The 26,229-nt window shown below is 44.4% G+C and overlaps 2 protein-coding genes across 2 annotated transcripts; both read left to right on the plus strand.

Annotated features, from left to right (window-relative positions):
* The first annotated feature begins 703 nt into the window (after nucleotides 1-703).
* On the plus strand, nucleotides 704-18,530 carry atr (ATR serine/threonine kinase). The gene is made up of 48 exons (XM_069661449.1): nucleotides 704-756; nucleotides 908-999; nucleotides 1,289-1,441; nucleotides 1,562-2,469; nucleotides 2,569-2,699; nucleotides 3,661-3,831; nucleotides 3,954-4,117; nucleotides 4,236-4,388; nucleotides 4,508-4,706; nucleotides 4,814-5,070; nucleotides 5,191-5,387; nucleotides 5,504-5,604; nucleotides 5,689-5,860; nucleotides 6,040-6,195; nucleotides 6,475-6,669; nucleotides 6,940-7,035; nucleotides 7,178-7,267; nucleotides 7,369-7,464; nucleotides 7,678-7,808; nucleotides 8,376-8,519; nucleotides 8,611-8,701; nucleotides 8,807-8,932; nucleotides 9,263-9,469; nucleotides 9,627-9,740; nucleotides 9,857-9,972; nucleotides 10,188-10,308; nucleotides 10,473-10,610; nucleotides 10,689-10,857; nucleotides 11,035-11,201; nucleotides 11,785-11,949; nucleotides 12,053-12,144; nucleotides 12,240-12,331; nucleotides 12,422-12,599; nucleotides 12,691-12,876; nucleotides 12,963-13,122; nucleotides 13,207-13,386; nucleotides 13,499-13,641; nucleotides 13,755-13,852; nucleotides 14,228-14,457; nucleotides 14,563-14,697; nucleotides 15,064-15,264; nucleotides 15,437-15,580; nucleotides 16,708-16,858; nucleotides 16,949-17,105; nucleotides 17,329-17,482; nucleotides 17,651-17,802; nucleotides 17,974-18,079; nucleotides 18,217-18,530. The coding sequence occupies exons 1-48, from the start codon at nucleotides 704-706 to the stop codon at nucleotides 18,388-18,390; spliced, it is 7,806 nt and encodes a 2,601-aa protein (XP_069517550.1). The 3' UTR covers nucleotides 18,391-18,530.
* Nucleotides 18,531-19,625: 1,095 nt separating this feature from the next.
* On the plus strand, nucleotides 19,626-25,143 carry LOC138591103 (endophilin-B1-like). Its single transcript, XM_069661617.1, has 10 exons — nucleotides 19,626-19,893; nucleotides 20,189-20,330; nucleotides 21,391-21,519; nucleotides 21,630-21,763; nucleotides 21,902-21,994; nucleotides 22,127-22,210; nucleotides 22,315-22,338; nucleotides 22,607-22,696; nucleotides 22,849-22,949; nucleotides 23,521-25,143. The coding sequence occupies exons 1-10, from the start codon at nucleotides 19,837-19,839 to the stop codon at nucleotides 24,146-24,148; spliced, it is 1,482 nt and encodes a 493-aa protein (XP_069517718.1). The 5' UTR covers nucleotides 19,626-19,836; the 3' UTR covers nucleotides 24,149-25,143.
* The last annotated feature ends 1,086 nt before the right edge of the window (nucleotides 25,144-26,229 follow it).

Consider the following 26,229-nt stretch of genomic DNA (forward strand, 5'->3'; position numbering starts at 1 on the left):
GCTGAACGAGCTGCTTAAGGCTCCCACAGACTCATGCAGGGGGTGAGAGGAGAGATAGATGTCAGCTTGGCCAACATCCTCTCACCCACCTCCGCTATGGAGTCCAGAGAACAGTCCAGGACGGAACCGGCCCTCCTGACCAGTTTGTTCAGTCTCTTCCCGTCTCTCTCTCTGTGCTGCCTCCTCCAATCTATCTATATACATAATTAAGAAATGGTAGAAAGTTACTGCGTTCCCTTACTCAATTACTGTACCAGAGTATAATATTGTGGTTCTTGTACTTTGAGGAATTCTATTTTGCAACATTTACTTTTACTCCACTGCTTATAAGAAGAAAGCATTACACTTTTTAATCCGATACATATATCTTTACTCTTTAGTGTTTAGTTTCTTTATTGTCTTTTACTTGTAACATGGTATTTCGACGATCTGAGCACGTCCCCTTCTGTACTTTAAAGGTAAGTAATTAGTCAATGCTGGGCAAGGAAGAGCAGTTTTTCAGTTCGAGTTTCTTTGCGGGTATAATGACCCTCGGTGGCTGCCGTATCAAAACAAAAACGTCATTTTGGAGCGAAAGTTTTCGAAACACTTGACAGCATGGACAGGACCTGTCGAAATTTGCTGGTTAAAATAACTTGAATGATCATTTATACTATTTCTTGAAGAAGAGTTTCATACAGCGAAACACAAAGCTGCCGTAAAAATGGAAGGACTGGAGATGTCTGCGATGATACCGGCTCTTCAGGAGCTAGCTAGGTGAGTAACAGGCTAAAGTTGGCTAAGCTAACCTGTTAGCAGCATGTCGGACTCTGAAACGGCTTTAACATATTCAACTTTAATTTGTGAAAGAAAACCTTCGCTGTACCATGTTTTCATAAATAACGTTAGAATATGTGGGTGTTTGCAGTGCCAGCGCGGCTGAGTACGAGCAGGCGGTGCAGAAACCTCGACAGATCCTCTGTCAGTTCATTGACAGGATACTGACAGATGTGGATGTCGGTAAGTCTAATTTGTGAAGCACAAAGGAGGTGAAAACAATAACAACTCATACTTTAAGGATAAGGGTTAAGGTTATAGACAACTGTCACGAATGCTCCCTTCTGCTAGTGTTGGTTTTATTTATTCACAGTGTTACCATAAATAAATCCTACTTCTCATATTACTCTCGCCCTGCTGGGCTTGTGCCAGCATATGTGGTGACTTTTGTAGCAGTAACAACTTCTTCTGATCCCCTGATCCCCAAATTGTGATAAAATGGTTGATCTATTTTTTGTCTACGTTCCTCTAGTTGCTCTCGGGCTGAATAAGAAGTCCAGTTCAGAGCCGGCCTGTGTGATGCTGCTAGACTTTGTGCAGCACATAATCAAATCCTCCTCTCTGATGTTTGCCAATCCTTCCTGCCAGCCTGCCGAGTACCCGGACACCACACAGAGCTGTACTGGTACGAGATGCTGCTCAAAGCTGCAATAAAGTTTTTTGGAGATTAAAAATATCAGGAAAGTATATTTTGTGCTTTCCCCCCCTCAGCCTCTGATGTCTCCTCTTTCTTCTCTCATTTCAGACTTCAGTAAGTGGGTGGCGGTGCGTTTGCTTCGTGTGGCAGCAGCTCCAGACTGTGACGTCATCCACGGCCGGGTCTCTGCTGTGTTGTGCTCTTTACTTCACACTCTGAGAGCCAGGGTGCCATTCATCTCGAGCCGCCTCACTCAGGAGCTCATTGTTTTGGCCCAGGACCTCAGCAACATCCTGTACACTCATATCACAACACTGTCAGGAAAAGGACACAACTTTGATGGCCAGAACCGATGGCCTGTAACACTCGAGTCCTTCAGTATCTCCCCCAGTCGTGCCTCCTTGTATCTCACCCCCTCTCCTCTTAATCTCTCCTCGCCTGCTGCCCTTGAGTCGCTAACTGCAGTGACAATTGGCGTCTTAACTGACTCCCTGAGAGGAGTCGCCTCTCGCCGTGACCTCAGTGTGGCCTGGGAGACGGCTTGCTCCTTCCTGGCAAACGGCAACACCAGGCTGAGGAGAATCTCAATGGTGATGCTGAGGAGACTGGTGGAGCTGGGAGGGTTTCCGGAGATCCAGGGTCATGACTTCTTTGCCGCTTACCTTCATTTGCTGGAAACCCACTCCTGCACATACACAGCAAACCCAAACTTGGATGAGAAACAAGCCTATGAAGGAGAGCTGCTGCACCTGACTCGTTGTGTGTTTCAGTCGTCTGGTGTCTCTCACTCGCGCTTTGAGCCGATCCATCTGTCGCAGATGTTCGAGTGTGTTTGCACTCTCAGAGGGTCGGGCGTCAAGTTGGGGGCAGAAGTTACAGAATCACTCTGTTTGCTGTTCAGCTTCTTGCTATCTGTTGCGGTAGTTTATAAAAGTGCTGCATCGTTAAGAAGGCAGAGGGTCACAGAGGTCTGCAGGACGCTGGCACGCACTGTGGGAACAGAAAATCAAGCTGAAGTACGCTTCTGTTCTTCTTCATGTGTTATTTTAAAAATCTACTTCTTTTGAAGTGTTTTTGTAATCTGTCATCCCCTTATGATATCTTTTATTTCCCAGTGTGCAGAAGGGTTTCTCCAAGCTGCACTGAAGGCTGAGACTGCTTTGGTGATGCAGAAGTCAGAAGATGGAGAGACTGCTGCAAAGAAGTCCTGCAAATCCACCACCAAAAAACCCCAAATATCAGCAGAGTGAGTTCATAAAATCGCAAGTGTTTATTGTAGAACAAGTCCAGCTGTTGGGTGGTGTCGGATCCCATCGGCTATAGTCTGACGACGGTACAGCCTCTGGGGACAAAGGTGAACATGCCGGGCGTGTTGCCAGCGGTTAGCATAAACCGTTTTCTTGTGATTTACTTTAATTAACAGGTCTTAAGTTTGCAGAAATTTCAACATGATGCAGATTAGTGAAAAAGTGAAAATGACGTTTGTCAGGTCAGTCCTCAAGAGGAGAAGAAAACTACTTTTAAAATGCTTGTTTGTTGAGCGGAGGTCGGATTGATCTGATGCATTCGAGGAAGTCGGGAAATCTGAACGCTGAACGGCTTTCATGACACAGCGTCAAGGGAATTTATCTCAAGTAGAATTCTGATGTAGAATGGATTGTTTGCTGAACTTGCTGCAGATGTGTGTTTATAGAGATTAACAAGAAGCGAAATCATCGTCAGATAGTCGCTGATGGGAGCCGGGATGTCATTACGGTGCATTATGTTCCGCCTGCTTTCGTTCTCCTGCATACGCTGCAGCCGGCTGATACGTGATTTGTCAATATTACTCGGACTACAAGCGTACTACAAATGGAAACCAGAACACTTGCCATCCCTAAAATCCATGTCACTGCCTACATAAATAGAGATTAGGCGGTGTGAAAGATGTGCATTTTATTATATCATACATTGCAGGTTTGTATGTCTGTTGATTTTCCTTTTTTCCTTCATTTTCTGTGGATATTAAAGAAGGAAAAAGTGCTCTTATAAAATGTTTTCAATAATCATGATCATCATTTTTTTTTACCACTAAAAAGCATGCAGGTGTGACTGCCAAATGTCAAAAAGTAGTTTTCAACGTTCAATAGCTCAAATAGTAGTTGGTAGGTATTGCTAGTACAGCAGATTTCCTGTATTTCTATGACAATATGTCTTTGTGTCTGAAGGGAGGTGGACATGCGTGTTCGCAGTGACGTCTGGGCTGTGGTGAACAGCCGGCTGGAGGAGCTGCTGACCTTGTTAAACTCTGACGGACCTGACTCCACGCAGACTCTCTCTGCTCTGGAGGGTCTGGCCCTCATCCTCCACCTGGCTGCCCGCTGCTCCTCTCCCACCAGGTAAAACACAGACATTAACACATCATATCTCTTAACTCTTTCTTTTATCTATGGACTATAAGAATGATAACTTTGCAGGCTTGATTGTTTATCCGTCACTCTTTCTGTTTGTTTGTTGACAGTCCTTCTCCTCTTCTCTGGGCGCCCACTGAGACTCTGGGCAGGGCGCTGAAGAGCTGTCAGTCAGTGTTGGAAGGAGGAGCTCGACCCGTCTCCAACCAGGACTACTTTCAGTCTGCTGTCAAGACTACTGTCAGGGTCTTGGACTCTATCCTCTACCTGACTAGTAAGGATACATACACTCCTTTAGACCTTTAGATATAACCTTTAGAAACTAACTTTTGTTTACAGTGCTGATAACCATCTGTATTCATGAACTTGTGTTTCTGTCTGTGTATGTGTAGTGAGCAGTCATAGTGAGGACGGGCTCCAGCGGCGAGTTTGTGCTCTGCTGTCTCTTCCCTGGGTGTGTGAGAACAAGTCCGTCTCAGGCTATAGGAGTTCAGGTTTCCCCTCATGGCTTCCTGCTTTAGCTGACAGACTCAGCTTCTGTTACTGTGAGTACTCGACACCTGAAGTTGGGACCTAATTATTTTTAAAACAGACACAAAAATGCTGTAAAAAATGTCCACATTGAAAGTTTTGGATTGATGTTAATCTTTGTGTGTCTTTCCAGCCCCTGAGCTCCAGGCCGACTGTGTGTCACTGCTCGCCCTTTTGCGTCGTGGTGTGTGTGAGACGTGGCGTGTTTGTGTGTTTTCCAAGTCGTTACAGAGTCCAGATGAGGCGGTGAGAGCGGCGGCGGTCAGGGCCTTCCCTCTTCTTCTTCACCACCTGGGAAACACACACCACAACCTCATCAGCACTACACTGCTGTAAGCACATGTATATGTATAAAAAATATGCATACAATCACACAAATATGTCTGTGAAAATGTTCTCACATATATTTTAATATGTGTTTTTTGTGGATCATTTGTAGTTCGAGACTGGAGGACAGTTCGGAGCAGGTGAAGGCGGAGCTTGCCAGGATCAGTGGGCAGCTGAGCTGTATCCAGGCAGAGCTCTCCCAGCTCCGTGATGTACACACAGACACGGCTCATCCACCTGAGAGTCTCTGCAACCAGCTCAGCCTTGCAGTAGAGCATGCTGGGAACATTTCTCCATCCCTCAGAGCGACTGCTGTGAGACCCTTCCTGCCACTGCTCGGACCGCAAGCTCCAAGTCGTGTCAAACAAGGTATTTTTGGTTTGATACTTTCCTTCATAACAAGCTGAATGCCTAAAAAACATTTATTTATAATTATTATATTTTTGATATGTTTGTTATATTATTTACTTATTTATTGTACTGTCTTAGCTTTCCTTGAAGCTCTGCCTCACCTCTGCCAGCATGTGAATCTGGTTGGTAGAGACAGCGACTCCCGGGCAGTTCTCTGTGCTCTGATTGGTCTAATGGAGGACTCTGATTCCGTGGTCAGAATATGCTTCAGCCAATCAGTGCGTTTCCTGCTGACAGAGACTAACAAAAACTCTGAGCAGGGCTCTCTGAGTGAGGTGAGTAATTTTAGACTCAAGAAGAACTCAAGAAGAAGAGCATAAACATTCAGTACAATGGAGGTTATTACTGGGTAATAAAATGGTTATTAATGGTAGTTTTGTGTGTCATCAAGCTCCTGGTTGCCCGTCTTAAAGAGGCATTCAACAACGCGAAACTCAACAGAGATGATGACCTGCGCAACACTCTCATCATCACCACAGGAGAGATTGGCAGGTACAGGTGACAGTGATATTTTACTTCATGAAGAGATTTAAACTTTCTTTTTAACATTTCTTCACCTCTGTCCTCATTCATCAGAGCGTCTCAGGGCAGTTTGGTGTCGTTCTCTCTGCTGCGGCTGCTCCACTGTCTGCTGTCCAAGTCCTCCACTGTGTCTGTAGCTGCATACACTCAGATCAGAGCCCTGGCTACTGCCAAAGGTCTTAAACTTCAGACCCTCTTCAGCCAGTACAAGAACCCTATTTGCCAGGTATAAAATCTTGAATGCTTATTTAATAAACGTGGGCTAAAGTCAACGCTCCACTTACTTTTTTAAAATCTGAACTTGGAGAATAACTTCCATTAATTTAGTCTCTATGTAGTCGCATTAGTTTTATGCATTGTTGTAAATACATACTGGTTTTAATTTGTTCTTTCCTCCGTGTTCAGTTCCTGGTGGAGTCTTTGCATTCTCGTCACGCATCGGCCTTACGCAGCACACCTGATCAGGGCAGCGAATCAGCCAATCAGAGAGAGCTTGCCCTGGACATCCTGGCTCAGATCGCACACGCTTTTGATTTCCCAGACCTCCACCGCTTCCTTACTGTACGTCACACACATAACTACGATAAGATAAGATAAGATCCTTTATTCGTCCAACAGCGGGGACATTTACAGTGTTACAGCAGCAAAGTGGATCGTGACACATTACAATAAAGGGCATATAAAAATAAGTAACTAAACAAGTGCATAGGATAACACGCAACAGACCAAATGACAAACTAAGTCAGCAATAATTACACATGCAGTCACAATTAGCACAACTGAATTATGTATTTACATATGTGTCTATGAGCAAATATGTTTCTCTGCTTGTATTTGTAGAGGACCCTCCAGGTGCTGCTGCCCTACCTGGCAGCCAAAGCGAGCTCTACTGGCTCCGCCCTCATCCGCACTCTGGCCAACGAGCTGAAGGCAAACAGGAGAGAGATCCTGATCAACAACTTCAAGTACATCTTCAGCCATCTGGTGTGTTCCTGCACCAAGGAGGAGCTGGAGAGGGCTTTCCACTACCTACAGGTAACAATCAGATCACAGCACCGAGCTGCAGATGTGCTTCACCACATTCAAGAATAACCTAAGTGAATAGAAAAGCTAACTAATAAAAAAGTATAATTCAAAGCACGAGGGGCAAGAGTAAGTTCAGCAGCATATTTACAGTGTGGCAGCATGTGTGGCTTTATTTGACATGGCTGATGTATTAATCAACAGTTCTGAAATGTGTGGGGTTTTTTTCACGGTAAATAAGCACATTTGCAGAGTGATCTATTTTTGCTTCTGTTTTCCAAGAGCGAGACAGAGATAGAACTGGGCTCTCTGCTAAGGCAGGACTTCCAGGGACTTCACAACGAGCTGCTGCTGCGCCTGGGCGAACATTACCAACAGGTGCACACGCACACACATGTGCACAAATCCCCAACAAATGAAGTGTTTCTCAGTAAAAATCCTTGTTGAATCTGTGTGTTTGCATACATGTGAGTTATTAATTCATTCGTTTTTTAACTCTGTGTTTTGCACCTCTGTGTAGGTGTTCAATGGGCTGGCAATCCTGGCTTCATTCGCGTCCCATGACGACCCCTACCAGGGTCCCCGAGACATCACCACCCCAGAGCGCATGGTACGTGTTAGAGTTAAAATATAGGCTTACAGATTAATCTTGGGCCTTCACTTAAAAGAATCTGTATTTTTATCACTCGTCTTTTCTTCATTCTGCGACAGGCGGACTACCTGCAGCCAAAGCTCCTGGGAATTCTTGCCTTCTTCAACATGCAGCTGCTCAGCTCGAGCGCAGGAGAGAAAGACCGCAAGAAGCTGGTGTGTGATCCACTAATGAGAACTAATTTAGAGACTATTTTGTTTTAGTGAGAGGGTTCACAGAACTGCAGTTTGATGTGTCTAATGTCTAAAGTTTTACATGATTGTTTTTGTCTGACTTCATAAATATTGCTCTTTCTCAACTGCAGTTCTGCCACATATTACACGGTTAAAAACACTGTTGTAATCGTACAGCTTGTTTTTTTTCTGCAGGCATTGACAAGTGCGATGGCTTTAATGCGACTGATGGGCTCCAAACACATCAGCTCTGTGAGGGTGAAGATGATGACGACGCTCCGCACCGGCCTCAGATACAGAGAGGACTTCCCTCTGCTCTGCTGCCAGTTAGTACACACAATCATCCGTCCGTCCATTATCTAGACCGCTTATCCTGTTCAGGGGCCTGGAGCCTATCCCAGCTATCATTGGGCGAAGGGCGGGGTAGACAGACAACCTTTCGCACTCACACTCACGGGCAATTTAGAGTCACCAATTAACCTTACAAGCATGTCTTTGGACTGTGGGAGGAAGCCGGAGACCCCGGAGGGAACCCACGCATGCATGAGGAGAACATGCAAACTCCACACAGAAAGGCCCACCTTGCCCAAACCGGGGTTTGAACCAGTGACCTTCTAGCTGTGAGGCAACAGCGCTAACCACCTTGCAGCCCACACACAATCATACTTAAAGTTGATTTAAAATATTTGTTATGAATGCACATTTCCCACCTGCCGTCCCACGTATCGAGCCATCCTCCCAGACACTGATTTTAATCCCATATGACCGATACATTAACTTATCCGTGATGTTTCCATAAAAATGTATTTACCCATTTTTATTACACCACAGACAATAGACAAATAAACCTCTGCTTCTTAGTGTGGGTTAATCCGTTCATCCTGTGTGCACAGGACGTGGGAGTGTTTTGTGAGGAGCATGGAGCCAACACACTTGGGCCCTCTACTGAGTCATGTTATTGTTGCGCTGCTCCCCCTGATCCCACTGCAGCCCAAAGAAACGGCTGCTATTATCCGCTTCCTCATACTGGACAACAGGTAACAAACAAATGTAAAAGTCACCAAAGTTAAAACCAAACTTCTTTTTAGACTTCAGTCAGGACTGGTCTAATTCAGTTGATTCCTACAGGGAAGAGGTCAACGACTACCTCCATGAGATTTACTTTCTGCCAAACCACCCTGAGCTGAAAGACATCCACACTGTGCTGCAGAACTACAAGGTCAGTATGGAGGACAAGAGGATGACGATGATGAATGAAGTCATTGAAGTATCTACACTGTGTTAAAGATTAGACCTTTAAGAGCTAAAAAATGTTGTCTTCCAGCTGACAGCCAGCAGCAGCGACCTGGCCGCAGCGCTGCAGCTCTCCATGAGGGCTGTTCAACATGAAAACGTTGACGTCAGGATTCATGCGCTGACCAGCCTCAGAGACATGATGCACAGCAAGCAGGTAAACAAGCACACACGCACAGACACACACTGTTAGACAAGTAGCTCTGGAATTAACAGGGTTCAAGCTTTAAATCTCTTTATGAGAATAAATAAACTTAGCTGGCTCGCTGCACACCTTTTCCAGTGTCAACATGATTATTGATTACTTCATCTTCACCTTCACTGACAACTTATAGGAAACAATTTAACATTTTCAGAGCTATAAGCTGCTATAAGCTACCTTAAAAACATGAATGAACACCCTTGACGTTGATCAGTATCACCAAAAACAAACTTTGCTGTTGATTCTTAAAATTACAATACATTTCTCTTGTGTTGTGGACTGCAGGAGTGGGTGCTGCGGCAGGTTTGCGCGAGTGAAGCGGTGGAGCCGGTCGTCTCCAGCCTGGTGTCAGTGCTGCTGAAGGGCTGCCAGGACTCGTCCCCTGAGGCCAGGCTGCTCTGTGGGGAGTGTCTGGGGGAGCTGGGAGCAGTGGACCCTGGACGTCTGGACCTGTCACACACGCACACCCATGGCGATCGTAACACCTTTGTGGTAAACTAAATACCAAATCTATCCAAAAAAAACAACTATGCCTAACAGTGGTAGAATGCTCAGAGGACAGTATTAGACGTTGTTATAGATGTTCAAAACCTAATAATCATAAATCAGGTAAATACTCATTTATATTAGTATATTTTCCTGTGAACAGAGTGGCGTCGATGATCCAAACTTCGCCTACGACCTGCTGACTGAACTGACCAGAACATTTCTGGCTTACGCTGATGACGTGAGAGCACAGGACTCTGCTGCTTACGCAATTCAGGTGCACCCACGTACTGAACCCACACATGTACAGGCACTCACTTTGTTCATCCAACATCCTTAATATGTGCTTTTCTGCCTCATTTTTTTGGCTTATATTGATTTTATGCACTGCAGGAGCTGCTGTCCATCTTTGAGTGTCGTGAGGGTCGCACCGACTCTTCAGGGCGGCGTCTGTGGAGGAGATTCCCGGAGCAGATTCAGGAAATCCTAGAACCACACCTCAACAGCAGGTATTCAAGTTTATACACAGAAAGACTTCCAACGCAGGAAGCTGTGGAAGTGGAAATCATTTAGCTTTATTCTCTGCTCTTTCTTCTCTTTTTACCTGCTTCTATCTCTCCTTTGTTAACTCTCAGTCCTACATTATTTACGATTCATTCATTATTTCTCCCTCTCCTTTACTCTCTCCATTCTTACCCTATCTCTTCTCCCTCTCTGTCATCAGGTACAAGAGCAGTCAGAAGGAGGTTAACTGGTCCAAGCTAAAGAAGCCAGTGTACTTAAGCAAGAGAGGCAGCAAGTTCTCTGATTGGTCTGCCACCTGGGCCGGATACCTCATCAGCAAGGTCAGCTGATTTATCTTTCACATCGTATGCATCATGTTTCTATGTCTTCCAATTTGTCAGATGTTTAGCACGTTGTTCCATCATGCAGAAATGAAACACACAACACAACCATTTTTAATGTGCTTGCTGTATATCTTAAACTTTGAGTGTAACTTGTGCAATAGGTGAGACATGATCTGGCCAGCCGAGTGTTCACCTGCTGTAGTTTCATCATCAAACACGACTACAAAGTCACGATCTACCTGCTGCCTCATATCCTGCTCTACATGCTGCTGGGCTGCACACCTGCAGAGCAGCAGGAGGTGAGGACACTTTGGTGTCACTTGCACTTCACAGTGGAGGTTTTGTTTTGGTGATAATGACACGAGTCCTCTCTCCAGGTGACGGAGGAGATGCTGGCCGTGCTGACAGAGGGTGACGGACGAGGAGGTGGGCGTGGTCAGGAGACGGCCTCCAGCCTATCACAGCTCAGCATTCAGACTGTGTTCAGCATGTTGTCTCACCTCACACAGTGGAGCCGCCACATCCTCTACTCCAAACCCAAACACGGTTAGCCAAAGGTTTCACTCATGTCACATTTTTCTAATTAAGCTTCCCATCTAGCAAATTACTCCAAGAGACTCCGAGACCTTTAGACGCACTTCAGAAATGTTTTACAATTTTTATTTATCATCCTGCATGAAAAACTAATAATCGACATTACAAATCTAAAATGTGTTTTTGCAGAGAGTGGAGATTACCCGCGTGTGGTGGCGTTCCTGAAGGGCATCCCACAGGACGTTCTGGCCAAGGCGTCTCTGCGATCCAAAGCGTACACTCGTGCCCTCATGCACTTTGAAGCGTACATCCTAGAAAGCAAGGAGGACATCCAGGACCATCTTACCTTCTTACAGGTCAGAGAAAAGGCTGACTTAAGCGCATGCTCATTTTCATTGTAATCTTGAAGATCTCAGCTTCGTTCTCTTTGGCGACACCTATGGTGATAAGTGGTAATTGCAGGAGCACACTTCCCAGATATCCAGACAGTGTCGCATGTGTGACTCCACGGTTGGCTCCGGTTGTAACCCTTTTAACTTTCCTTTTTAGAGTGTTTGCTTCATCTGAGCGTCGAGTTTGTTTCTTTTTCTTAGGATTTTCACTTATTGTTGAAGTTGTATCTGTAGTCATCCATCTTTTCTTTGTTTGTTCAGCCATAGTAGATTACTGTTTACTCGCAACACTTGCAGAGAGCGGAAAAGCAGCCGCTTAGCTCCGCCTACCCTCTCTGGCAGACCAACCACTGCTGGGTGATGGAAAACGCGTCACTAACTGGGCGCTGCTTGTGATTTTTTTCAAACAACTAAAACAGAAATGTATGCAATAAATGACGACAATAAAATGATACATTCTTCACAATGTGCTTAAAGTCAATAAACAATAATATTGATTTATCACCTAGTGGCAGCCCCTCTCAGCTGTTTTGTCACAACGTTGCAGACGCTGTACGCTGCGATGCACGAGCCCGATGGAGTGAGGGGGGTCAACGCCCTGAGGAGAGAGGAGCCGTCTCTACGGGAACAGATACTGGAGCACGAGAGCATCGGCCTGCTCCGAGACGCGACCGCCTGCTATGACAGGGCCATACAGCTGGAGTCAGACCAGGTACGCTCAAACGCCAGGCTTCACATGGTAGCAACAACATGTGGAAGCTTCTTCTTCCTGTTAAACAGTAACATATTCAATTTCCCGGTCCCTCTGTTGACAGATTGGTCACTATCATGGGGTGATGACCTCTATGCTCGGCCTGGGACAGCTGTCAACAGTCATCACTCAGGTCAATGGTGTCCTGGCCAACAAGTGAGACACACTCAGACAAATAGCTTACAGCTCAGCCCATTCTCACTTACGTCAGTTGATGTCCACTAAATTGACCTTCACTTGCACACATCTAGGCACCAGTGGAAGTCAGAGCTGAACACCTACAGAGTGGAGGCAGCCTGGAAGCTCGGGAAGTGGGACCTGCTTGAAGATTATTTAAGTTCAGGTAATAGAATGCAGAGAGCCACTGTGTGACAGCGTTATATGTCTACCTAAAAAGATAAAATGTACAAATGTACCACCATCGTGTCTCCAGACAGTCAGTCCAGTACCTGGGGCGTGCGGCTCGGCCAGTTGCTGCTGTCGGCTAAGAAAAAGGACTCGGAGACTTTCTATGAGAAGCTGAAGCTGGTGAGGAAGGAACAGGTCGTCCCTTTGTCTGCAGCCAGCTATGAGTGCGGAACCTACCAGAGAGGATATGAGTACATCGTCAGGTCTGTGTGCCTTTCAGTGTCTTATTTGTATCCGATTCCTGCTCGTCAGTGACATAACTTGTGAATCCAAACACTGTTTCCGTCCGGTTAGGCTGCACATGCTCAGTGAGTTGGAGCACATATTTGCTAAGCTGCAGAAACCAATGCAATTCTCCGCCCCCGGCCTCAGCGAGCTGCCTCCTCATTGGTCAGATCGACTGGAGATGACCCAGAACTCCTTCAGGGCCAAGGAGCCGATCTTGGCCCTCCGTCGTGCTCTGTTCAGCCTGGGACCACAGTAAGGATGAGGAGATATCTGCAGACATTTATCATATTTCTCTGTTGTGTTTTGGTGTCAAATCCCTCCTTGTGTTTGCTCAGCAGGCGGCTGAGCATAGAGCCGGTGGGCGAGTGCTGGCTGCAAAGCGCACGTGTGGCCAGAAAGGCCGGACACCATCAGACTGCCTTCAATGCTCTGCTGAACGCAGAGAACACACACCTAGCTGAGCTGGTCACAGAGAAGGCAAAGTGGCTTTGGTCCAAGGTAAAACCAATCTGTTACTTTACACAATGTGCACAAATAAGAAACTCTCAAACAGCACCCAGAAAACCTTCTGTCTGTCATCAGGGCGATGTGCACCAGGCCCTGATCGTCCTGCAGAAGGGCGTGGCCCAGTGTTTCCCTGACGATAATTCGCGCATTGACCCTCGCGGCCTGCAGACCAAAGGCAAGGCCATGCTGCTGGTGGGACGCTTCATGGAGGAGACGGCCAACTTCGAGTCCAACGCCATCATGAAGGCATACAAGGTAACCACTACAGTTTTATAATAGGAATTTACGACTGAAAATACTGTGATGCAAAAAAAGAGCCCTATCCTGAGTGTGTGTGTGTGTGTGTGTGTGTGTGTGTGTGTTTCAGGATGTGACCAACCTTCTGCCTGAGTGGGAAGATGGAAACTTCTACCTGGCCAAGTACTACGACAAAGTGATGCCAATGGTGACCGATAACAAGCTGGAGAAACAGGGGAACCTCATCCGATACATTGTCTTATACTTCGGAAAGTAAGTTGTCGTTCTTACTGTAGATTATCAGAATGTCAGTCTGTAATCAAAGCTGAGAAAACTAATACGCTTTTTTTTTATCAACCATCAAATTTGGGTTGTTTCCCCTTCAGAGCCCTGCAGTTTGGAAACCAGTACATCTACCAGGCCATGCCTCGCATGCTGTCTCTCTGGCTGGATTTTGGAGCCAAAGTGTGCGAGTGTGAGAAAGGTGGGTGGCTAGAAGTTCCTGTAACTGTAAATTACACACAGGGCCGTGACATACGTCCGGTGTCTGACGAACTGGGAATCTACACCGACACTGTAGCGCCAGACAAACGTGCACGACACGTCAGCGTCATGGCAGCAACTATTTTTTTGCAACTACAGCAAAGATGAGTCTCAAAGTTAGCCAATGGTAGTTGTGATTTCTGGCCGTAAATAGGGGTGGCAGTGATCTATTGATTAACATCGGAGCGGTTCTGTTCCAGCACACGCGTGTCAAAGACAATCCCCAATAGTTCACCACTTTATGCCCATATTACCTTTTTGATGCAGAAATAAATGTAAACACATTCATACACTATCTATGTATTCCCAAAAACAGCTGGTCGGGCAGACAGACAGATGCGACAGGAGCTGGCGAAGATCAACGCAGAGGTGAGCGAGAACTGTGCTAACTTGGCGCCGTACCAGTTCCTGACCGCCTTCTCCCAGCTCATCTCCCGGGTGTGTCACTCCAGCGACGAGGTCTTCTCCGTCCTCATGACCATCGTGGCCAAAGTCTTCCTGGCGTATCCACAACAAGCGATGTGGCTGATGACAGCCGTCTCCAAGGTTGGTGTGTTTTTGTCGCCTTGTACTAAATCATTGCTGTTTAACTTCATAAGGCTTACCTCTCAGCATGAGCACTCCTAACTGTGTGGTTATTTTCTTCTTCAGTCCTCCTACCCCATGCGTATGAATCGCTGTAATCAGATCCTTAAGAAAGCCATCAGTCTCAAACCGTCTCTGGAGAAATTCATCGGAGACGCAAACAGACTGACTGACAAGCTGCTGGAGCTCTGCAACAAGCCGGTACACACACACACACACAGACACACACACACACACCAGTATAATTTATAGCAGGAATTTAAAATTCTATGTTTTCTGTATTGCAAACTGTATTTTCATGTACTATTTATTTTTCCAAATCAATGGCGTGTGAAGCCACAAGATAAAAAAGAAGTTGTTCACAGAATTGAAAAGCTCAATATATCATCTCCTCAATTGAATCTGGTCCAACACATTTATTGGTAGACAAGATTAGATCAGATCAAATCACATGTATTGATCCCCTTCAGGAGCAGGCGAGCTGGCAGCAGCCAGTAGAAGAGGGACACATAATAAGAAGACCTAAAGGTTGCAGCAGATTCATGTTTGTGTGAATGTGTCTCTCAGGTGGACGGTAACAGCACCACTCTCAGTATGAGCGTTCACTTCAAGCTGCTCAAACGTCTGGTGGAGGAGCAAACCTTCAGCCAGATCCTGATCCCGCTGCAGTCGGTCCTCATCCCTACGCTGCCCTGTACTGGCGGGGCAAACACAAAGCACGACGCCTTCCCCGGACACTGGGCATACCTGGATGGCTTTGAAGACAGTGTAAGAGAAAGCAAACACGGGTGTTGATTCATTTCTTTGGCCTTTTTGGCAGATAGGTGTTTAGCCTCGACTAAGGTTACAAAGACTTCATTCAGTTGAATTATTGCACAAAATGTATTTTATCATCACAAGGTGGTGTATCACTAACCTGTGTATGCGTGTGTGTTTGTAGGTGGAGATCTTGGCCTCCTTACAGAAGCCTAAGAAGATAAGTCTGAAGGGGTCAGATGGGCGGAGCTACACCATGATGTGTAAACCTAAAGACGACCTGAGGAAAGACTGCAGACTCATGGAGTTCAACTGCCTCATCAACAAGGTGTGTGGCATTTGACAAGGAATGAAACAACATATCCTTATTCATTGGTTAGTTAGGTAATCTTTTGCATGTTTTAAAAACAGGTGTAATAGATTGCACCATTGGTATGTTAAGAGGTTATAATCTGTCTTTAACTCCATGTAAATAATCTTAAAGATGAATCAACAGCTCTCTTACAAGTGCCAAAACATACATTTAAAAATCCCAAAGATGAGATTTATTTTAGGACTGTTTTACAGATCGCATTAGATTGTATAGTGGTTGCTATCTCTTGGTGAAGTCCAACACCAGGGTTGCCAGGTCTGTGTGACAAAACCAGCCCAAAAACCACCCCAATACTAGAACTCAAAATGTACCCCTGTCAAACCATATACACTGCTTTTAAAGTCTAACAGCATTGCTATCATTGCCAAATGCATTATAAAATACACAGATTAATTAAACTCAGACGGTCATAGAGGTGGATGAGAGGAGGATGCTATCAAAACTGGCATCCATCATGGACAACTCCTCTCACCCCCTGCGATCTCGGTTGTACAGTACCGACAAAAAGCTGTTGTATAATCTCCAGCCACACGTCCTATCCATTCTTTGATTCCAGTTTCACTTTTCCAGTCCCTTGTGTATTTCTTCCCGTATTTTTTCTACTTACCGGGCGTCATGTTTCTCCCCGGCCGGGCTTGCTAACTTGAATTGTCCGATGTGTTAACGGATTCCTCTGCAGGTGTCACTGCTGACAATAGCTGGCTAGCTAACTGTGTGGCAAAGTAAAGTGTGTGGGTTTGTTATGTGGGCATGCATGTCCCATGTCCATTGTGTGTAGTGCTGAATGATCTGGAGTCCGTTTGGTAGGATTTGGGTATAAATAAATTATTTAATCTAAAATAATACTAATTAAATTCAGGATTTCTATTCATAGATAGCCTATTATTCATCTAATTTGCATGCAAAACAGGTCTACCCCACCAGTGGACAAAGATTCCCACCCGCGGCAACACTTAAAAAGTAGCCCAATTCAGCAGGAAAACCGCGGACCTGGCAACCCTGTATAACACTATAAAAAAGGTATGAAACAGTGGTTTAAACGTGTATTCATGCTTTCTCTTTGTGTGCGTGCGTGTGTGCAGTGCCTACGTAAAGATGCTGAGTCAAGACGCAGGGAGCTACATATCCGTACCTACGCTGTGATTCCCCTCAATGAGGAGTGCGGCATCATTGAGTGGGTCAACAACACTGCTGGACTGCGACACATTCTCACCAAGCTGTATAAGGAGAGAGGTATACTCCCACATCCGGCCTATAAAAAGAAGAAAATTGTAAGCTTAACCGGTGCAGTGAAATCATTTAATTTGGTCGCGTGTGTTCCAGGTATCTACCTATCAGGTAAAGAGCTGAGGAAGCTTATTCTACCAAAGACTGCACCCTTTGAGGAGAAGCTACGAATCCACAAGGAGGTGTTGTGCACTCGACACATCCCTGTATTCCACGAGTGGTTCCTCCGGACCTTCCCCGACCCTACATCATGGTACGACCCAACCTTTAACTCCTGTATAATTACATTTATGAGGGGCACTGTTGCATAAGCAAATCTAGCATTCTAGCATCATCACATTTGAGAGGGAACATTCCAGTTCTGGTGTTTTTCGATGGTTTATAAGTCTGAAAAGGTTTAACCCAGTTCCATTTAGAATACATTTAGAATCAGTCTAGAGAAAGTAAGTAATATCAAGTATTGTGTGTTTGAACAGGTACAGCAGTCGCTCTGCGTACTGTCGCTCCACTGCTGTGATGTCCATGGTGGGATACATCCTCGGTCTGGGAGATCGGCACGGAGAAAACATCCTCTTTGACTCTTTTACAGGGGAATGCGTTCATGTGGACTTCAACTGCCTCTTTAACAAGGTTTCTGTTTGTTTAAAATTGTTTAAAAATATATTTTAATTGAGAGTTATTTATATTATAGATGTTTAAAAAGGAATCTTTGAAATTGTAGTATGTAACATGTTTGTGTACTACTTTTTCTGCCGTCTCCTTCCTTCCCTTAATGTTTTTTTTGTATCTTTCCACTAGGGGGAGACGTTTGACGTGCCTGAGGTGGTTCCTTTTCGGCTGACCCAAAACATGGTCCACGCCATGGGGCCCATGGGCACAGAGGGTCTCTTCAGACAGGCCTGTGAGGTCACCCTGAGACTGATGAGAGACCAAAGAGAACCGCTCATGAGGTACACACACATAAACACTTTATGACTATCAAAAGTGTGCTTGAAAAACAATGAAAGGAGCTTAAAACTTTTACGTTCTTTTCTTATGCTCACTGGCAAACTCACTGCATATTATTAGTGTTTCAGAACGCTTTACAAATTCAATATTTCTGTCTTATTGTTTCCTCTAAGTGTCCTTAAGACCTTCCTTCATGACCCACTGGTGGAGTGGAGCAAACAAGCCAAAGGACTATCTAAAGCTCAGGCCAATGAGACGGGAGAGATCGTTAATGAAAAGGTCTGCATGCCCCTGCATTTTAAGCACCTTGCATTTCTTATATAACCATTTAAATCATTGTCGTCATCGTTTGTTATACCTATTTTTGGTATCACTATAACTGTATTGATTATCTTTCTCCTCTACTTCTCTTCCAGGCTAAAACCCACGTGTGTGACATCGAGCAGCGTCTGCAGGGAGTAATAAAGAGCAGGAATAAAGTGCTGGGTCTACCTCTGTCAATAGAGGGACACGTCCACTACCTCATACAGGAAGCCACAGATGACAAACTGCTCTGTCAGATGTATCTAGGCTGGGGGCCCTACTTGTAAAATACACAGCTATGTTGAAAACAACACAGAAATGCTTCCCACACCCATGACTGTAAAGAAAAAAGCTCTTCATTATGCCCTTTTTTTTGTTCTAGCACTTCCATCATTGTTTAGTTTCCTGTTTTCTGGAAACCAAGAATATTTGTTGCCTTTCTGTACATTCTCATGTAATAAAGGATGTGTTTTGATGTAGTTTTGTAGGTGAATGTGTCTGGCAGAATAAGTGGGTCTTCTAATCTCTTAACCCTCCTTAGAGTCTCTTTAGCGGCCAGATTGTTTTAATCCTCTCTATGTGTGTTTCTCTCCTCTTGCACATACCCAATGGTCCAATCAGCTCACCTTTTTTAACAGAGCACCAATTACAGCAAAGTGCTGCTTATGAAAGCCTCAGACGCTGGAGAAGACGAGGATGGAAGGGTGAAGTACGAAGTGGATTTCTTTGTGAGCAATATTTTAGTTGTGCAGTCATGAGTTCAGACACTCAAAAGGTCACTGTATTTTTTATCATCACGTTTCTCTTTGTTGTCAATGCATGGCTGCTTTTACAGCTTGCTTTTGGATGATACTTCGGATACTTGTTTTAAATCGAAAGGAGCGCCGTGAATTCGCACTGAAAACTGGGAATTTTTGAGGATGTAAATGAGGAACTTTTGTCTTTTTACATTATGCCCGGATTATCTCCACGGGACACTGCTGGGGTTTCAGTTTTGGAGACTGCAATGAGCTTTGAACTTATTATTTTTAACAAAGAAAACTGTACTTGAATCTGAGTTGCGTTTTGCAGCTAAATGTTTTTTTAATCGAGTGGCGTAGGTACCAAGGGTAGAGATTATGCTTTTATTTTGAAAAGCGCCACCGGAAATCTCGGGCACTATCTTTATGCTATGTTCAGTTAGATTTTGCTCAGTATTTTCACCCATATAATCTAACGAAAGCTATTTTAGTTAAGCTTTAAAACACCTTTTTTTCTCTATTAATAATACTAGTATTGTACGTGGTTTTGACTGATACATTCTGCTGTGAAGCTAGTGTATGAGGCATCGGCATTAGAAGTACTGAAAGAAAAGTGGGATAAGAGCACGCATAAATATATGACCTAGGGCCATTCCTTTACGGACTGCCGACCGCCCGTTGGTGACGTGAAAGTCTGCCGTTAAGGCAAAACCGAGGCTGTAAACCAGTAATAAAAACGGCCAATTTATCAGTGGCAGCACTCAGTATGGTTGGAGGATGAACTGTCAACACACGCAGGTGCTTACACTTGCGTCGCCTGCGTCTCTGTGTGCTCGCCTGGTCGGTGTGTACTGACCGTAATCTGGCTAACAGAGAGAGTGGTGGTTAGCGGTTGGAGCCATGGCGAGGTTAGCAGGGTGCTGTTGGTCACTGGGCCGTTAACGTTCTTCTGTTGGACCACCGAGGACAGCGCGCGACCTTGGGGACGTTGCCATGGATTTGACGCGGCTGGCTGTGGATGCTGGACAGTTCATCAACCGTGCTGTTCAGGTAAAAAATACTCTCTAAAATTACCGAAATATTGCTACATTATAACTCGAGTAACGTTAGAATGAGCTTACTTAACGTCAACTAATAGTTATACCGCCTGTGGTCGCGGTTCATAGTCACTACTGTCCGTAATGTCTAATTAGACGTTAATTTCACCCTTTAAAACACCTGGTCGCTGTCATAGTTAACGCATATTGCTATAATACAACCTGCACAGCAAGTATACAATAGTTCAACAAATTTTTATTTTTTTTAATGTGTTTTGTTAATACTGTATTCTGTTATTCCGCTCCAGTACACGGGGGAGAGTCTCGGGCAGGCAGACAAGACACAGTTAGACCCCGGACTTGAGGAGCTCCTGGCCCGGGCAGACGCCACCAAGACCTGGACCGAGCAGATAATCTCCCAGACTGAGGTTTTGCTTCAGCCCAACCCCGGTGAGAGACTGCAAATGGTTTTATTCCTTTTCTTACTAAAGAGAACATCACCAAATTATATGTTTATGTTCTTGTCAGAATTCACTTTTAGTTAAAGAGACACTGCATATTAGAGGTCACTGCACTGACCTCTGGCGATTATTAGTTTGTTTATTTATAACTTTTTAGATATTTTAGTTCACATCCCTGAAATATTGTCAAACTGCGTTTTACTGCACCAGCCCTCAGCATACTTGCCTGTTGAATCCATTTAAGTATGGTACAGGGTGGAATGATTAATGTCCAAGTGCATGAACGTACTTAACTGGACAAATACCTTCTGATAAACACCATCATTATCCTCTTGCTTGCACCAAACCACAACCTGATTTAGACGTGCACTATCACTAACAAGTGGGTGCTGGCCATTATCGTCTACATAGAACCACAGAGTGACTATGCATCTTTTCCTCTGGGACCCAGTATTACAGCTCTGTTTGCTTTAACTCCTAATGGTGTGCTCGGATGAAAAGGGTTATTCTTTTGCTGTTTGAATCCAATTACCTCAGCTAATGGAATCATAAGTGGATGTGGTCTGTAGCCTGTAACGTAAAGAGAGCATTTAGCTGCCAGAAATAATAAACCTCTATGTTTATTCAGCATTCAGGATTTATTTGCAGATCATGTCTTCTTTATACGCTGCCAAGGGCTATTTGTCTCTCTGAAGAATATTTTTTGCATACCTTAAGGGTACTTAAAGGGCTTATGGAGTTTGCAAGCAGCCTCCTACTGTTTTGTTCCACATCATTCAATTAAAAGTCAGTTTTTTGTGCTTGTCCTCGTAGAATACAGTTTTACATACATATGCAGGAGGTATAGGAGCCTGTTAAGTGGGATCTTAATGTATGCTTTGCCTCTTAGTCCTTTTAACCTGCATTATCCTCCCACATTTTTTGACAACCATCTAAAGGTCAAACTGTTTTATGTGAGGTTTTTGTTTGTGTGCCCAGGTCAGACATTTAGAAGTTATTTGTAAAAGCTTCTCCTAAATTCTTGTTGACCTCTGATCCCTGATGAACAGGAGCGCGGTTAGAGGACCGTCTGTATGAGCATCTTGACTGGAGCGTCCCGCCACGTCCTCGTGCACATGAGGTACTGGGAGATGAAATGATCCAGGCTGGGATGGAGATGGGGTCCAACACACCCTATGGTGAGTTTCCTGTACATTTTTATAGGTTATGTTGATCTGAAGAATATGGTTTACATCCCACCAGCCAATCAGTAATATACTTTTTAGACAGCCGTATGTTTTGTGTTCAGGAATAGCCCTGCTCCGGTGTGGGGAGGCTCAGAAGCAGCTTGGTGAAGCAGAGCGACAGTTTGTCCAAAGCACTAACATCCACTATCTCACCCCACTGAGGAGTTTCACTGAGGGGGAATACAAAGCCGTACAGGTAACTCTCACATCAACACAAGCACACACCTTACACCGATATGACTGTGCACTTAATTGTACGTTTTGTACGTCAAACTCTCTAATCTCTTTCTTTGTTTTATCTGTCTGTGTGCTTAACATGTGTGTTTGTTCGTAGGCTGAGCGCAAGTTGCTGGTAAATAAGCGTTTGGACTTGGACATCGCTAACACCAGACTGAGGAAAGCCCACGAGGCTGACAGAGAGGCCAGAGTGAGTTGAAGAAGCTTTTAAATTCATCTATTCATCTATTATACCTGGAGGAAAACCACCAAAATCCCTCTGTGCTATCATAGAGAACCAATTCTCTCTCCACTTCCCTGCTTTTTTGTGTCTCTTTGCAAGAGTCTGAATGCAAACCCGCTGGACGACGACTACCTGGCTCATGTCTCCTACATGTTCAGCTTCCTGCGTGTTAAATGGCTAAAGGTCAGTGACCATAAAGGGACACGAACACTGACAGGCACAGCTGAACTTGCTGTTCGGTCATTTAATAAGTCATTTGTCCTCCTTTGTCTCTCTCATCCAATCAGATGTGGGCTCAGGAAATCTCTCAGGTGAGTTTATCTTTGCCTGCACACAAGAGCTTACTTAAACATTCATTATGCTGTAATAGAGGGAGACTATTTTAACACAGCCAGCAGTTACAGAATCGAGTATGGGCGCGTTATTTGCAATAATTGTTTTCTCTCTTTTGTTTAGCTCGTTTAGACTTAAGCCGTTCAGGGATTTAGTTTGTGCTTATGGGACATTTTGAGAAAAACACTAAGCTTAATTAGAAAGATCATAAGAGACGATTATGTGTGGGTGTGTGTTTGTGTGCAGGCAGAGATGGAGCTGAGGATCTGTCAGAGTCTGTTTGATCGACAGTCAGACGTTACGAGACGAGTCGTGGAAGGAATCAGCAACACTCACGTAGGTGTAGACAAATACTCATCTTTTATTTTTGCCTGTCGTTCTAAATGTTTCCTTAAAAAGAGAGAATCCAATCTGTAAAAAAAATTTTTTTTAGTATGTTGCACCATCTGTCTTATGTTTTGTGCTTTTTTTTTTGTTTATTTTCCCAGACCAACCACATGCGGAGCCTGACTGACTTTGTGGAGGTTCAGGCCTGTTACTTCGACCAGTGCAACCAACATGCTCAGGAGCTTCAGAAGCAACTTGCCAGGTCTGTTTGTGCGGTTCATAACACATGAACACTAAGTCTTTGTAAAACTTTTACACCTTATGTGAAATGAGAATTAAGTTATCTCACAGTTTTTCTACAAAGCACTACCAAGCATCAATGTGCAGCTGTTCAGTAAAAGACAAATTCCTCAGACACTGCACTCTTTAAAAGCTCTTCAATAGCAGAATGTTCTCAACCCATAAAGAATAAGTTGAGGAAAATCCCCTTCCCTCCCAATCTCCCCACAAAACTGACAACAGTTTTTTTCCCCATTTTAGAGATACAGGGTTTAACAGGAAACTGACAAAATAGACTTTTAAAGAGCTTTCACTCTGCTGACAAACTCTTTTGTGTAGTTTGCTCTAGTGAGAATCAAATTTATGTAAACCGATGTTTAAATGAAACAATAAATTCTGAGGCCAAATCCAAAGTGTATGCAGAACAACACTGGATACTTTCAGTGCTTTAATTTAAAGCAGTAGCCCAGCTGAACATATGTTCACTGGACCTAAAACTGATAGCAAATTTTTAACACATTAGCGACTATTTCTTATTCTGTTTCTTTCTGCAGCATTCCAGCAGTCCTCTGCTCCAATAACTGGCAATCAGAAATTAGTGATGCAGGTAATCAGCCATCAACAAGCAACCATGTAGCCAATGAGCCCGCCGGGTCAAATCACGTCACTCCAATTCCCATAGTCGTCCACCAAGTTCCAGACTTCGACCAGGACTCTTGGACTGCAAATCCACCACCTAAAGAAACCGCAACAGGCTCCTCTGTAACCACACAGCCACCTGCTGAGACAAACAAGAACAATAACAACAACAACTTTCCAACTGATGTTCAGACAACCAGCCAATTAGCTGCCAGCCAAGCACTTGATCATGTCTGTACATCAAATTTACAAAATCACCCAACAGATCAGATCACAGAACTCACACAGACCAATAGAGCAACACATGAAACAAATAATTGTGCTGGTGGTCTGCACCAAACTGACGTTCCCCCACCTTCTGAGCTCAGTGAAGCCTCAAACACGTCTCAAACAGCAAGTGTAGTAGCAAGTGAGACCGTCACAACCAATGACTCGGCTATTGAGACCTTGGCTACCAATGGTGTGGCTCCTGAGCCCGAAACAACCAATGAAACCACAAGCCAGCTGCCCACCAGTAATGGAGAAGATGTCCAGGAGTCATAATTATCCAGTCAGGCTGTGGTTCAGTAGAGACGTGTCAGCTGGAGCGGAGTTGTAACTGGCATTGTATATCCGAGAATACAGTCTGTATTAGAAAGGAACGTGTAAACATCTTAACGTGATAGAGTAAAAACCGTTAATTAATCCCATAGGGAAGCTTATGTGAAGTGGTTGTAAAGGTGCTTATTTTTCTAAAAGTGATACAGTGCCACATTAATTTGAGCTATACTCATATGTTGTTAATATTTTGTGGAAAGGATGGCTGAGTCCTTTCTTGTTGCCATGGATGTAGTGTCTACTCTGTATATTTCCTAGCCTCTGGCTGGGAGAGGAGGCCAGGCTGACTGTTACTAACCAAATCTTTACTACTTTCATTTAGCTAAATTAAGCTAATGAAGCTATGTGCCAAGTATATGTATGTATTTGTTGTTGTGAAAATATAAATTCATGTGTGAGTGTCTGTGTGTTTGTGTCCCTGTCTGTCGCTCACCTGTGACACTTTAAAAAAAGTGTGTGTTTATGCGACTCTGCCCCCGCTTGAAGTTGAGGTCATTTTCCATATGAAACATGTCACTTACGTCTGTCGGGGAGCCCTGAGAGGTGACAAAAACACCACGCTGAACAGGATCTTTATTCTGTAGCATGGTAAAAAAAATAAGTTTGCTCATACATACCCCCTTAAAGCCCCCACTAGGTGAAATGGATAGACGTTTCCATGTCCAGATGTTGTTCATTTTCTCTGTTAGGGCTGCCCTGCTCTACTGTGGTGTGGGTCTACTCCGGGGACCCTTGATGGAAACAAACATTAATGTAGCACTAACCTTACTGATGTAATCACACACCAGCTCTATGCTCCACACTTTGTCCGCATACATAAAGATGTGTGTGTAGGGACAAAAACACTTAGCAATTCAAGCTGCTGCCCGTTTTAAACTGTACATTGAGCTGATGTCAGCGCTTGGTTGGACTTTTTTAATTTATTCATGTGGAAATAAATATGCAAACACTGATGTCATGTCAGTCGAAATCAAGTGTACATTCTGTCTTTTAACTCCGGTAGAGTTGTTTCTTTTACTTCCTCGTTAAAATCGTCTGCTCGGTGTACATACTTTCTTACACGAGCCAAACCTCGTGACCTAGTTTTACACACATACAATCGTTTAGGTCTTGTTCAGTCTTCCCAGGCCAAGTCGAGTAATATTTAGAACAACGATGACCCACTGAAGCTAGCAGTTAAGCTTTGCTTGCGTCACTGAATGCAGTATGATTGATTTTATTAACAGTATAATGAGGTCTGGCATCTGACATTTAACGTAACCTCAGCATCTGCGTACACACCGTCGAGGGTGTGTGTGTGTGTGTGTTTTGCTCCCACTACTGCCCCTCTTTCCTGTTTGAGGCGCCACAAACAGATTAGATTGATTAAGCACAGGTTATGTGATATTGATCCGAGTACAGTCAGGAGGCCCTCGCTCCAATAACACCATAAAGACTTCTGTTACACCACTATATCAACTCTACACATCTGAGGGGGCCTCACAGGAGGCCCAGCCAACGCTTAAAGACAGATTAAATACTGTTTTTGGTTCCTGTAGCTTTCCTATGACTCAACGAAACAAGAATAGATTCTCCTCAATCTGTCCCTCTCTGCTCATGAGTGCCTGTTCGCCACTGATACAGCAAGTCCCTGCGATGTGCCCAACTTATTTTTATAATTTCCGGTATGCATCCTGTCCGTCAGCAGAGATAGCAGCTCTCTCTGGTCTTCATGTGATTTTCTGCTCTGGTGTCATACAGGCAGGAGGCGGAAGCTGAAATTATGTTTTGCAGGTCTGGCTGACATGAGTGAGTTAGAAAAGCAGATACAGGCAATCTTACTAATTATATTTGGTCTGATCCTTTCCTGTGCCCGAAGAGCACATGTAATACTCCTGTGGATAAGTAATCTTTATTATACTATCTTATTTTTTAATTCAACTTATATTTAACCAGGTAAATCCCTATGCGTTCGGAAAACGTTTGCAAGAGAGACCTGGCCAAGATGGCAGCAAAGTAAAAATGCAGTTTTCACACAAATCCTTTGA

Source organism: Semicossyphus pulcher, unplaced genomic scaffold (assembly GCF_022749685.1).
Source record: "Semicossyphus pulcher isolate SPU_LCO1_2020_fin unplaced genomic scaffold, fSemPul1.0.p SCAF_14, whole genome shotgun sequence".
NCBI lineage: Eukaryota > Metazoa > Chordata > Actinopteri > Labriformes > Labridae > Semicossyphus > Semicossyphus pulcher.

What these genes read in the sequence shown, in the direction of transcription:
- LOC138591103 (XM_069661617.1), top strand. Translation starts at nt 19,837, where the DNA reads ATGGATTTGACGCGGCTGGCTGTGGATGCTGGACAGTTCATCAACCGT. An exon ending in TCATCAACCGTGCTGTTCAG is followed by an intron (nt 19,894 to 20,188) that starts GTAAAAAATACT and finishes ATTCCGCTCCAG; the next exon opens with TACACGGGGGAGAGTCTCGG. An exon ending in TTTGCTTCAGCCCAACCCCG is followed by an intron (nt 20,331 to 21,390) that starts GTGAGAGACTGC and finishes CCTGATGAACAG; the next exon opens with GAGCGCGGTTAGAGGACCGT.
- atr (XM_069661449.1), top strand. Translation starts at nt 704, where the DNA reads ATGGAAGGACTGGAGATGTCTGCGATGATACCGGCTCTTCAGGAGCTA. An exon ending in ACTGACAGATGTGGATGTCG is followed by an intron (nt 1,000 to 1,288) that starts GTAAGTCTAATT and finishes ACGTTCCTCTAG; the next exon opens with TTGCTCTCGGGCTGAATAAG. An exon ending in ACCACAGGAGAGATTGGCAG is followed by an intron (nt 5,605 to 5,688) that starts GTACAGGTGACA and finishes CTCATTCATCAG; the next exon opens with AGCGTCTCAGGGCAGTTTGG.